Raw genomic sequence first — 14,500 nt, 5'->3', positions numbered from 1 at the left:
ATAAAAAAAACTGCATGGTCATATATTTGTTCTTTATTTTATGAAAATTTTGTTCAGAAGGAAGAAAAGGAAAGAAACAGAATATGCAAGTACGGTAATTTATATTTATTTTTTTTAAATATACACATTTTACCTACTAATAAGTCGAGAGAGAAAAAGATATCGATATGCGGTTTTCACAAAACATTAATTTTTATAAGTTTTTTTTTGATAGTGTTGCCAAGTTTCAAAATTTACCTGTAATAGGTGGAAAAAATTGATGATTTTTAACGGCCGATTTCGCAAAAATTTTAAATGGAACACCCTGTATTTTTTCATTTTACATGAAAGCCTGTTATCTTTCCTTTTTGAAAATGCATAAATTGTTTTTCATTATGCCAAAAGTACTTTCAACATTTCTCCGGGCACGTGACAATCTGAAATTTAATACTCTTTTTTTATCTGTTAAAACTTTTTCGCTGAACGGTCCTCATTATATTAGTCTCATTATATTATCTCATTATATTAGAGAGAGCAAATGCTTCGTCGCCAATAAACATATATGGCATCATTATTGCAGTACCTGAAAGGGATTGTGGTCTCGGATGGTTCAATTCATTATTTTCAAGCTTTCTGTTACAAGAAGACCGTTAAAAAATAGTGCTGTCACATTCTTTTCCAAAATCTCCGACATCAATATAAATAAAGTTGTAATTGGAATCTACCAACAAAACAATGGAAAAGAAATTCTTATAATAATAGCTCCCAAATAATTGAGAAATTGGCAGTTATGCTTGAAAACCTTTAGCAATTTTTTTCCATCGATCTTCAGTTAACTCAGGAAAAGATTCTGGCAGTACACATTCCTAAATCGCAATGTAAATTTTTCTTAAATTCTTTTGATTGTCGTATGTTATAGTATGTCAAATATAGATTAATCTGATCCATTACTCAAATATCTACAATAAAGGAAAAGTTATATTCTTTGTAATACTATATAAAAACGGATTTTGAAAATTATATTATCATATTTTTTTTCAGACAATAAGTTAATTGGCGAACTATAAAAGATGTCTATTTTAAAAGTTTAAAGAATAAAACCAAATCTGGACAAGTTGCTGACAACACAAAAAAATACATTTATGCTAGGCAGTTATCTTTTCTTGGATCTAGTGGGGCCACAACTGAAACTCAGTCGAGCTTACCAGAGAGTCATCAGGAAGATGAAATTTTTAATCAATCTGAAAATTAAACAACACAAACAGCAGAATTAGAGGGACCAGAACTCCAAAATATGAACAAGGAAAAGCAACGAAATGTAGAGTCCGCATTAATAGACTTCATGAAAAAGCCTACGCCTAGTTCAGCCAGTTCAGCTTCGGAAAATGATCTCGATAGTTCGTTTTTCGACAATATCTCACTTCGGGGCTTTGATGAAGATAAGAAGAAAGAAATTCGCTGTGAAGTCTCAAAATTAGTAAAACGTATGAGGCACACTCTAGCCATACATCAACCAAACATTTCATCTCACACAAATCAAAAAGTACACTCTTAACACCTTCAATATTTTTCGCAATATTCCAAAAACTTTACCTCCAATGTTTTCCCCTCGATTGACATTAATTCAGCCACTTTCTCTCCCTGCTTCACCAAATGTCAGTGAGTTTACCAGCTTAACGTCTCCAAGTGATTCCATGTCTCCAAGGCATGATCCCAATGAAACTTGCGATTTATTTCAGATATCATAATTTTATGACAGTTTTGATTTATTTTAGTAAATAATTTGTAAAAAATAAAAAAACATGGACATTGCTGTATCACTTACCTCAAAGTTACAGCTAGCATTTCCATTGGTGGAATAGAAAGTCTCATCCAGGTGTCTTGAAATTGAATTCCGTCTGCAAGCTTATCAAATGACTTATCACTTATTCTGAAGTGATGATAAAACTTATCAGGATTACCCATGGAATCTACCTAGAATCTACCCATGGAAAGTCTTAAATTTATGTATGGATGTACCCAATAACGTCTATCTCGCTTCGCACAAATATGCTGTTTATACACAAAGTAAGCGAAAATTACACGTTTTTTACGATGATCTTCCATTATAACCTATCCAGCAGGGCCAATCGCATAGACACTGACGGTAAAAACAAACGCATCCGGTGCGGATCCGCAATATGTGTGTATTCTATTTGGACGGCACCGCAACGGCGCCGTATCTTTAAAAAACCGGATGTGTACACCGGCCCTTATACCCGCGAAATACCCTTAATAAACCGTTAAGAATCCAGACAATCTCAACTGAGATACTTTACTTTGACCTGTATTGGACCAGCTTTCATCCGTTAGAGCCTCATACAAAAGAGTAGGTACCTCTGGTTTTATTTATTCAGTATCAGACTATGCTCTGAAGAACATCATCAACATCAAGTTTTTCCCATATATAAAATTTTCCTAAAAAAACACCAAAAGTCTTCTTAATTTCAGAAAGATTAAAGACAAATTGCATTATGAATATAGTTTGCAACAATTATAATGTTTCAAACTAGACATGCCAATCAAAGTATACACAACCAAACTTATATGGTCAATCACGTCTTAATCACCTCAAATTTTGTAGTAAGAAAAATGCTGTTCGTTACTTACAAACCGTTTTATTTAATGAAAAAACACTAGAAATAAGACGTAAATAAGCAAAACCAAATTTATAAAGCAAATAAAATATATTTCTGGGTTCGACACAAAAAAAATCAAAATAATCGAAAAAGTAATAAATGATAGTCCCTGTTGCCTCCTCTAGCTTTTAGCAGGCTTCAATACATACTAATATGATTCTAATTAAATAATCAATATTCTCCAGAAGTAAATTTTCCTATTCTGCCAATACGGCTGAAAAAAGTTGGGTGTTTTCAGGATTATCTTGACGACCTCTTGCTCGTCTTTTGACCTGATCCCATAAATTTTTAATAAGATTTATGTCCGGTGACACGATGCAGTCCAATTTCAAATGTTCATTCCTTCGGTGTCACGGAGGAGGTGCATTATCTTGCATAAAAGTAAAACGATCTCCAATAGCACCTCTCCAAAATCTGACTACTTATTCCAATACCAAATCCACATGTCTCTAACCCGTTAACGTCCGCTAAACTGGTATCAATGGTGTTCCTGTTCCCATCATTATTCCTTCCAACATATTACAGTTCCTCCTTTATATTTTGGAATGGATTTCGCAACCTGAAGGTTGCAAAGGTCGTTTTTCTGGAGCTTTAAGAACCCGAATTCGAGAATCATCTGACCCAAAGCCAACTCTGATTTCATCTGAAAAAAGGACATTTTTCCAATTGTCAGTAGTTCTATTTTGATGTCAAAGACACCAATTTAACCTGTCCATTTTATTTTGCCTGGATAGCTCAGGAACCCAAAACTTTCTTCTGATATATAGACCTCGCACACGAAGCCTTTTTTGTATGATTTCAACGGAAACTCTCATATCGGTAGCTTTCAAAAGTTGGCGTTTTAGTTCCGGTTCAAAACGGTCCTGTTGTTCGGTAATGTCTCTTTGGCGACTTTGTCTAGGTCTGTCTTAACGGGTTTCTAGTTCTAAACATCTGTTATAGGTGTTGGAAATTGCTCTTTAGGTCACATCCATTACTGCTGCCTTCTGCCTTTGCAAAATGCCTTCTTCAACAAGAGCAATTATTTTTCCCCTCTGCACATCTCTTAGTTCAACGTAAGGTATATAAACTCACTGAAGTAAAACGATTTACTATACTGGCCACAAAATTTAAAATTAGCTTAACTTTTAAAAGCTTGGTTGCACGTATATCGAAAGTCTGACTTTTCGTCTTTACTAAAAGAAACCAGCAATTGTACACGGCATAGAACCTATGCTTGCATTTGTAAGTCATTATATTGCAGAAGGCAATAAATATTTGGAATACAAGCACTAGACCATAGCACTAAAAGATCTGTATTACCGTAACTAGTGCAGGGCTACGCAGTATTAGATTGGCTGGCACAAATTAAGCCACACAACTAATTTAGTAATAAATGATAACGAGGTAATTAGCCTGCAATCAAACTGTGTTTCTGATTATTACTCCTAAACAGAGGAATAACTAAGTAATGCCCTACTTAGTACCCACACTTTTTTTCATTTTATTTAAGGATTTATTTTTGTTTTTGTATAGATTTAATAGATGCGTCTAATTTTCTGTGTCTATTACTCAAAACCTGGTTTTAAATAATTTAAAAATTACTCAAAAAAATTAATTTTAAAAATATTTCTAGGAACTAAGAGTTTTAAAAATGAATTTACTTACACGTCTACAGGCTCGAAATACAGCAAATAAATAAAACTAATAAAAAACGTAAGTCCTCCGAGTATTGCAGGAATACCAAGCATGATATTAAAATACTCGAGCCAGGCAAAATAGAAGGCTACCTCTGTTCCAAAATATCTAAAAATCATGTCCAGAGGCTGTTGCATATGAGCTACCGAAACATTGGACCAATAGTGTAGTAGTTGCTAAAATAAAAATTAATATTTCCAGTGAAAGTTTGAATAGAGTTTAGGTCTAAGTTAGGTTTAAGAACCCGATATGCTACTATTCTAAAATTAACGCTGATTTTATTTTAAATTGAAAGATATATAAATACAATGATATATAAAAAAACAATGGCTTCTATGTAAGTATCACAATCACAATAGATACATAAAATCAGACAACAGCTCTCAGTCTCGGGCACCTCTTAAATGAGCAGAAGGTGCTTATAATCCTCCGGTATTCCAATGACCACAAGTAAAGTGAAAGAGATTAAACGACTTCAGCTCGACCTACTAGGAATAGAAGAGTGCTATAAATAGCTTTGAACTGTTCAAAAATACACGGAAGAAATTAACATAATTTTGGGAAACATAAACGCCAAGATCGGATAGGGATAAGTTGAGGATGTGGTTGATGGATTTAGACTGGAAGTGAGAAATATATGAGAATGAAGAAAAAAATAATAGAATTCTGCCACGAAGTAGAAATCACAATCTTGAACACTATTTTCAAACTACCATCTAGATCCCCAGCTTGTAGCTTTTTATTTTTCTACTCCTTAAGTTCACTAATGCTCCATTGATATTTCATTAATTTCAATAATTACATTAATAATTTCAGTCAACTTCTTTTATTCATATTTCTTTAAATTCACACTGTCAATGACACATTACTACTGTAACGCATTACTCTCCTGGTTTAATTATTCATGCTTTCTGTTGACGGTCCGTTACTTTTCTGATTGGTCTTAATTAATCTTTTCTCTGATTGGCTGATATTGACAGTTCAGGCGAGAGGTGGGGTCGTTACTGATTTAGTCGGTGCTGCGTCCATTTTTCGACGACTTGTTCCCGTGTTGCAGGTAGGAGCGCACGTAAAAGACCAATTTTTTTATTTCCGAAGTTTGTGAAGCAGGAAGTGGCCAATATGGTTTGTAATTTATAGTCCTTAATCTTGTTCCTTTAGGGAACCGTTTAATTTATAATTCTGGTGCAGGATGCCCAAGATTTTGATGGATAGAGATTGAAACTTAGCAAGGTGAGTGTGTCACATTTTTAACGCCATTCATTTTTTATGAATACAATGGCGACCGTTGTTTTAGGGTTTTACTTTTCCGTTTTCCTCTTTATTCTTCTTCAATTGTTGAGAGCTGCAGTATTTTGATTTCCCCGGGAAATTGCTGAAAGCGGAGGAGCTGGAGCCCGAGTTAGAGCTAGTATTAGCGATTCCCAGTCCGGATAGCTGAGCTACAAATGGCATACATTCACAGCCTCGGTTTTGAAGGCTAGCCGTTCATTTCTTGGAGGAATAAACAGGCCAGTTTATTCCATTTATTTAAATATTACTAACCATAGATTTGTCTCACTTATTTAAATTTTCATTAATATACCTTTTATTTTAATTTAACGTTACAAATATTTAATCAATGTCATAATTTAATACGTCAATTTCTTATCTATAATATTAGTTATTTTTTGTTCAGTATTTTTCAGTACCTTTTTTGGTAGTTAAGTAGATATAACTTGGTTAAGGCTGATATGCCTTAGGTAAAAAGGTTTATGAACTTTCCCCTGCCTACTACAAATATATACAAAAAACGTTAATAAGTGCAATTTATTTTTCAAGTACTGAAATCTACCTAGTAGTGAAATCATAATTTAACTGTTACTTTTGTCAAATTTATTTTAATCATATCAACATTATTCATATTTTAATTCATAGCAAATTATTAACATTTATCAGATTGGAACATGAAGTGATGTAAATATAATTTGGTTGTATTGTTGAGATTTTTTTGCCTCTTTAAATGTACCTTATCCAGGGTCATTTAATTGTTAATTGAAACCTATATACCAAGTCTTTTTCTTAGTTTTCTTTCATTTATAAAAAAAAAAACTAAGTGGCGCCCTCTTATTTAATAGTTATAATCAAGTTTAGATTCTTTAATAGCCAGTCATAAGTGAACCTTCGAACAATCCCAAGTCCCCAATAATTCTGAGCTACTGTCTGCATACTCTTGGCCAAATAGTAACACTGTAAAGTTAACGCCACAAGCTGATAACAAAAATAGAATCATGAGGAATCGACTTTGTGATAATAAAGATACCGCAAGGCGGTTGTCTCTTCTAAGACGTATCTAGGCTCGGACATACAATCAAATCATAAGCTATTACTGTGAGCCAGTAACTAAACCTCCACCAATAAAAACAGTCAAATAGAAACCATCGAAAATTGCTAATATGCGAAGACTCATGAAAAATGTAGTCCAATAAAGAAAAGAGAGGCTAAATAAGGAACTAAAAGTTGAAAGAGTAATTTTGGGCTCCAATTGGCGAAATTCTAAATAGTCTCACAGGCGAACTCTCAGGATAGTTTTGGTGGAGTTGCACAGAGAAAGCCCTTTGGCCTTGCACATCTTCAGTCATCAAACCATCAAGACCGTGGGGTACCTTTGTCAATTGAGCAGAGGTATATAAATACTATTGTTTACGTAACCCTGTTGAAACTAAACTCCACGGATCTAAATTGAATATCGATAAATTTCCTGGTAATTATTTATTTATTTATTAATTTATTTCATCACGGTATCAACAGCCAAAAGCTACTTACAGATACTTAGTAATATAAAGTATACTAAGTTAATAGGAAAAAAAAAACAACTAAACACTAAAGTAAAATGTACCAACTAAGTCATATCTGACATCTACATAACACATATATTAAAATAATAAGGTAACAATGATTAGAATGCATTATTAAGAGTATTTAAAGTTAAAAGAAAAACAAAAAAACGTAAGAGAAACAGGATGTTATATTCATTTAAGTTTATTCGTGATGAGTGTCCTAAATTGATTGAGGCTAGTCGAGTCAATATCTATATCTGGAGCATATAAATTAAAATAATAGCAGAGTTTATACAGCGTGGCCCAAATTGGGTGTACATGCATGGGTATCTTATAAACTATAAGAGATAGAAAATTGGTTAAATGCGGAAAGTTGTAGGGCATTTAGGACAACTTATATAAATTTAGCCACTCCGCGAAAAATGAACTTTGTATTTTTTTGACATAAGAATGAAATATTTTCATAAAGTGTTATACATCATTTTAAAGGGAAAAAAAGATCTTTTTAATTTGGCAAAAAAACAAAATAGTCGCCATAAGAAAAAAAGAAGTTGAGGATGAAACCTTAGAACCGAAACGTCGAAAATAAAAACTGAATTCAGGTATGCGTTGTCCTTAAAAAGTTATCCTAATAATGTTTTTACAGATTTTAAAAATACGTTGAAGCAAAAAAAATACAGGCCTTTTTTAAAATTGCAACTTTTTGATTTTTTCCAAATATTTCAAAATCAGAAAAAGATAAAATCGTTTTAAAAGCGACACTAAATTGGTAACTAATGGCATGTACACCCAATTTGGGCCATACTGTATATGGGTGAGTTTTTGTAAAGGTTTGTACGTGGATATACTAAGTAAAACATTCTGGAATTACGAGAATTTAATCTGTTAATGGCAAAGGGGAGATAACGAAGAATGTCAGGATAATCAATATTGTTTTTCAATATTTTATAAGTAGTTAATAAGAATATCTAAATTCTCCTCTTACTCAAATAGAGCCTGTCAAGCACCGATAATAAGTGTTCATTGTCGCAACCTCTAGGGTGATAAACACCAAATTTCCTGTAATACATACACTTCAGAAACCTCCTTTGCACCCCATCAATCAGAGCCATCCAAACGTTATATAGGGGAGAACATATGATGGAGCTATACTCCAAGATTGGCAACACCAAGCTATCAAAAAGATGGAGGCTGACATCACTGCTGAAATCTTTTGGGCACTGTTAACTTTGGACAAAATGTGGGAAGAAAAAGATAAATTGGTCCTAGTTAAAAAAAAAATTCTTTTGTTCAGGTACTCTTTCTAGTTCATCATTTAATACATGACTGAACGCTATAGGGCTACTGTTGGGGGTAAGTGATACGCAAGCACACTTACTGACATTTAATTTGAAGCTATGAATGTCACACCAGTTAGCAACATCAGAGAAATAATTTTGTAAGTTGTGACAGTCTTCAATGCAGTCAATCTATAATAAACACTTGAAATCATCAGCAAGTAAAAGACCCTTTGCTTTTTTAATGTTGCCTATTAAGCCGTTAATGGCTGCCAAAAATAAAAGAGAACCCTGAGGAACCCCAAAGGTGCTCTTAAAGATAAATGACCTAGATCCCTTAATCTCAACGTATTAGAACCTCTTACTCAAGTATAACCTAATCAATTTAATAATGTATGCACCCAGTGTCTCAATCTATCAAAAGCCTTTTCCATGTCAGTATATATAATGTCAACTTGTGATTTTTTGTTTATAGCTTCATTTCCTAATATATTTCACAGCCTTATGTCTAATAACAAATTTATGCTTTAGTACAGGTTTTTTTCCGGATGTTCTAAAAATAGGCACTGTTATACCACTTCATAAATCGGGATCTTTGGATGCTAATTTTAGACCAGAATCCCTTATTTCGAATGTATCCAAGATAATTGAAATGATTTTAAAACAAAAAGTAAATAACCTTTTAAAAAAATATAAGATCTTATCCCCAAACCAATGTGGGTTTCGGGTGAAGACGTCAACCGAGAATGCCATTAATAAATTAACGGAACAGCTGTATGACGCATTGAATGCAAATAAACCAATCTTAGGTATATTTGAAGACCTAACAAAAGCGTTTGACACGGTTAACCACTCAATACTTTTAAAAAATTGAGAAGTTGCAGCATTCGGGGAGTAGCCAATAAAATTATCGAAAGTTATTTGACAAGTGGTAAAAGTTAACAACACTTATAGCGAAATGAGAGATATGAAATGTGGAGTACCCCAAAGCACTGTAATGGGACCACTTTTATTCATTATATATATAAATAGCCTTTTTTCTATAAGAACTGTGGAAAGAATTATAAGTTTCGCCGACGACACAGTTGTTGTCTACACAGGAGAGACCTGGCAAGCCCTGAAACAAACAGGCGAAAATTATTTTTAATTAATTGCAGATTGGTTTAAGAAAAGCAAACTAACATTAAATGGGCAAAAAACAAAATATATTAGTTTTACTTCTTAACCAGAAATCTTCCCCAAATAGATGCTTTAGAAATTAGTCAATCGTTGTCAATTCCTGCATCACCGTCCATATAATATTTGGGTAGTAGACCAATATCTTAAATGGGATTTATAATTAAAGCAGTTGACCAATAAAGTTAGAGGTTTAGTTTCAACTTTCAAATAATTAAAACAATACCTAACTATTAAGAACCTTATTACCCAATCTCATTTGACATATGGATTGATCGGCTGGGGTGGTGTCCGGGATTGCCACTTACAGCAATTAACCATCATTTAAAAATGAATACTAAAAATTATATTTGAAAAATATCGAGTACTTCCAACCAATTTACTTTATAAGGAAACAAATATAATGGACATAAGGAAACTTAATTGTTTCAATTTAAGTATGAATATATATATATAGGAAAAAAATTATTCTTGAAACTTTATCGCACACATACCCCACAAGAAATAGACTTAATCAAAATGCGTGTGTTGGTAGGAAAAAAAAGTATTGGTCAGCATCATTTCAAATATTTAGCACCGAAACTTTATAATATTATACCAAGACTCATACAGGAAAAAATGTCTACAGCAACGTTTAAAGTTTATGTAAGGCAATGGATTGAACAGACAGGCGCGGCTATATTTCATCATTTGGTGAATAACTTGTAGCTTGTTCTTATTATTTTTGTAATAATAGAGCGATAACTTTTATACGTTTATAACTTTTATAACGTTTACGTTTGATAATTCCTATGTTCTTTTATTGATTCCTATGTGCTACTGTGAGTATTTGAATTTAAATAATGTTGTCTTTTCTTATTGTATGTTAGATTTCTTATTGTTGTGCCAGATGTGGTTGTCCTTATTTTTAATGTTGTTTTAAAACCGGCAATAAAAATAATTGAATATGAACAGATACAAATAAATTATGAGTGATGTATTGAAATACCATTGTTTTGTAGCTTTAAGCTGGTTCAAAAATTCGAATATAAAATTTTACTTAGATTTTGCGGGTAAAGAAAAATAAATTTCGCGGAAAAAATCCCAGAACAAAGGGCTTACCTGACTGGCTCGAATGGATGTCCTGCAAGGCCTTGCACCGTTTGTCCGGTAACATAAATGCCCAAAAGGGCTCTGCGGCGACACGCCAAAGTACGTCAATCAACGAAAAAACTTTGTTGCGGTCACAATTGACTTGACCGGGCGATTGATTCAGTACGAATACCATACTCCGCGCACTCACGCTTCAGCCTCGATGCCGTAGGGATTTTTTTTAAAAATGCGCACGAGTTTAAAATTTTTGTAATTTTAGTTAATGGCAAAAATAAATGTATAAAAACGCAACAACCATTGATGAAATATTTTCTCGGACTTGACAAGAAAAACTCGATATTGACTTTTAAACCCGAATTGGACTATATATATCCCTGAAGAAAAAGTACCAACAAGCTTCTCAATAGAGCAGCTTCGGTTCTAATCGTTTATTTCTTCCTTGTACTTGTACGTAAAGTAGAATAAGTATTTTGTATTTAAATTTTGGAAATAAACGTATTATTATTATTATTAATATTTTATGGGACAAAAGACGGTGAGATTTGCCAAGGTAAATTTTTTTGGTAAAAACTCGAGTTAACATGAAGTAATGTGGCCTGAGATATCATGAAATAGACGCTCAAAGATAATCAGCTCGAAGACCTTTGATATAGAGCTCAAAATACTGATAGGGCGATAATTTTTTATTTCATGTCTAGAGCAGGATTCGTGAATAGGAAGAATTTTACTAATCTTCCACTTATCTGGAAAAGTTGAGGTTTTGATGATTAAATTAAAAACATATTTAAATTAACAGTCCTAATCTACGGTGTAAAGGTAACGTGACTGAATACATGGCCGCTAACGTTCCTTCTGGAATGCCGGATTATTCTGCCTTGCCCAAGTACTTTACTCTGCTTGGGAGAAGTTTTCACTTCGAAACATAAAATATGGGAAACACACAAACAAAAACTTAAACCAAACCCTAATAAAGGTTGTAAATAAAGAAACCGTATGTCCACTTGAAAATAAAATTTCTGTACGCAACAAGACTACAGATGACTAACGCCAGAACAAAACTCTAGAGACAATACCGGAAAGGCAAGCCAACCTAGAGGTTTCGGCATAAAGCTCAGAAACCCCGAACCTGTACAGTAACTTTCTGGCGCACAATGCCTTAAATTGGCTATAGAGGTGGCCAAAGCCAAAGGTTAGTCGATAAAATCTTGGAAACCCCGGGGCACCCAAAGGCCAAAAACGTCGGTGAATATAGAGGCTGAAAAACCTTCTACAACCAAATCCTTTCTTCTAAAAAGAGGCACAATAAATCCATACAGGGGGCTAGACTGGAGGCTGCAAAACCACCAGACCGCCAACGTGTAAACAAACGGGTTCGCTCAGAAGTGAGCATACCGTCACTGTTGCGTTAAAATTCACTGAAATATATTCGGGCTAGGCAACACTGCAATAGATGCGTCCTCACGGTCAGGCGACAAGTCAATATGTTATTAAAAATTATATCCATCGAGAGAGTTGGTCTGTAGTCACCATTCGACGCAGCCGTTACATTCATTTAATAGTCGCCATTCGACACAATAATTAGAATTAATTGACGAGGTGTGAAAGTGTCGCCAACCGACATCATCCTCCTTGTCTGAGCCTTCAGACCACATATTTATTTAATAAAAGTAGATAAGTAATCACAGTGAACCATCTAAAGATCAAACGGCTATAAGACTAAAACTATATATGAAAGGTACAAGGTCCGAAGCTGTCGTGGCTTCGACCTACCTCCCATATGATTTTACGCCACAACCTCCATCCAATGAGCTATGTAGAGTGGAGAAATACCTACAGTATTTCTTCTATTTAAATTTAATTAAACCTACAGCTGATTGTGGTTAGGGACGCAAATGCACATCATACAGCGCGGAGAAGCACTGACACCAATACTAGAGATGAGTGCTTACTAGACTCTATTATAACAGGAAATTTAGAAGTTTTAAACCTGGGCAATGAACCAACTTTTTTAACACGTGACCGTAAAGATGTCTTAGATATTATAAGATTCCATATAACCTCCTGGCATGTACTAGATAAGCCATCCCTATGGGAATCTCTGGAGGCATTTCGAATACCCAAAAAGGATGAAATGGGAGAAATAAATAATAACCTTATTGATAAATTGCAAGTATAACGAAAGAGAAATAAACGATAACACTGATACTGAGCTAGCCGCCAATAGACAATTCTCTTTTTTTTTTAATGTTAAACACAAGCACAAGAGGAAAGTCCTATTTCACTCTGGGAGTGGTGCTTGCGCGAAGATATTTGTGGGCATTTATCTTGAATCGCTGCAGGTTGTATGCGTCGGGAAATATGTGAGGTGGAAGCCCGTTCCACAAAGAAGATGTTCTCCAGATGAATGTGTCCCGATACAGCGACGTCCTTGGGGTAGGCAGGTGGACTCGATGTTGATGAGCCGCAACTGCTATACGCGTCCTTCTTGCCGGAACAGCCCTGGGTGGAATTAGGCCTGCCAGCTCAGAGGAGCACTTACCGTGATAATAACGGTAGAATAAACAGAGATCAGCCACCTTTCTCCTGTGCTCCAGACTATCCAGACTCTTTGTCAGTTCTGGTTTGTCGATAAGACGAATAGCTCTCTTCTGTATAGAATCTAGCAGCTTAAAACTATGCTTGGGTGCACAGCTCCACACATGCGAGCAGTACTCGAGGGAAGGGCGTATAAAGAGTCAGCAGCTGTTCTAGTGTATACAGTTTTTTCGTTTTGAAAAGCACTCCGAGTTTTTTGGAAGCTGCCCTGGCGATTTCGGCAACGTGGTCATGCCAGGACACACTGTTGGTGACTTCCACTCCTAGAAGATGTAAAGATGATTTCATTGGCAATGTTTTTCCTGCCATAACCAGCTTCGGGCCATCAACGTTAGTCTTCATTGTAAATACTGCAGCCTGCGTTTTTTTAGCGTTAAAATTGACCAGATTGTTACCGCCCCACTCCAAGATTGCTCTAATATCGTTGTTGGTTGAAGCTACTTGTTGCTACATAAGATTCTGAGAAGTTGCAGCTGTCGTTGGTTTGGCGGACTTAAATGTGGAAATAAGTGTGCTATCGTCCGCAAAGCTGTAGATTGGATTGACAGTGGTTCCTAGCAAATCGTTGATATATATCAAGAAAAGGGTGGGGGATAGAATGCATCCTTGAGGGACTCCAACGTTAATGTTAAATTTGTCGGAGAGGTGTTCATTGACGGCTACTTCGATTGTTCGTTGTTCAAGAAAACTTTTAATCCAATTCAATGATGAGTTTTGTATGCCGATTGAGGAGAGCTTGGTTAGTAGTCACTCATGCCACACTCTGTCAAATGCCTTGGAAATGCCTTGTAAGAGCAACTGAGCGGGACTCGCCGTGCTTCTCTATGGCCTCCGTCCACAAGTGTGTGACGTAAGCCAGAAGATCGCCGGTGGATCTAAGCTTTCGGAAGCCGTATTGATGATCGCTGATTAGTCCAGATGATTCCAGATATCTTAACAGTTGTTGGTTGACTGCTTTCTCCATAATCTTCGATATTACTGGAACTAGTGCAATGGGGCGGTAATTGGATGGCATCGTCTTCTTACCCTTTTTAGGTACAGCTTGCACTTGAGCAGTTTTCCAGCTTGTTGGAAATGAGCCCTGTTTATACGATGCCGTGAACAGTCTACATAAGGGAGGAGTCAATTCGTCTGCACAACGTTTTAGTACTAGGGCTGGAATTCCATCGGATCCAGAAGCTTTGTTGGTATCTACGCTTTTAAGAAT

The 14,500-nt window shown here is 35.1% G+C and overlaps 1 protein-coding gene across 2 annotated transcripts in view; it reads right to left on the bottom strand.

Annotated features, from left to right (window-relative positions):
* LOC126734220 (anoctamin-3-like) overlaps positions 1-14,500 on the bottom strand; it is a 151,599-nt gene that overhangs the window by 124,187 nt on the left and 12,912 nt on the right. For both annotated transcript variants that reach the window (XM_050437756.1, XM_050437757.1), the window contains exon 4: positions 4,305-4,510. In XM_050437756.1, coding sequence (XP_050293713.1) covers positions 4,305-4,510 — 206 coding nt within the window. The remainder of the gene's footprint in view (positions 1-4,304; positions 4,511-14,500) is intronic.

Source organism: Anthonomus grandis, chromosome 3 (genome assembly GCF_022605725.1).
Source record: "Anthonomus grandis grandis chromosome 3, icAntGran1.3, whole genome shotgun sequence".
Classification (NCBI taxonomy): domain Eukaryota; kingdom Metazoa; phylum Arthropoda; class Insecta; order Coleoptera; family Curculionidae; genus Anthonomus; species Anthonomus grandis.
This window is presented reverse-complemented; position numbering and strand designations above follow the sequence as displayed.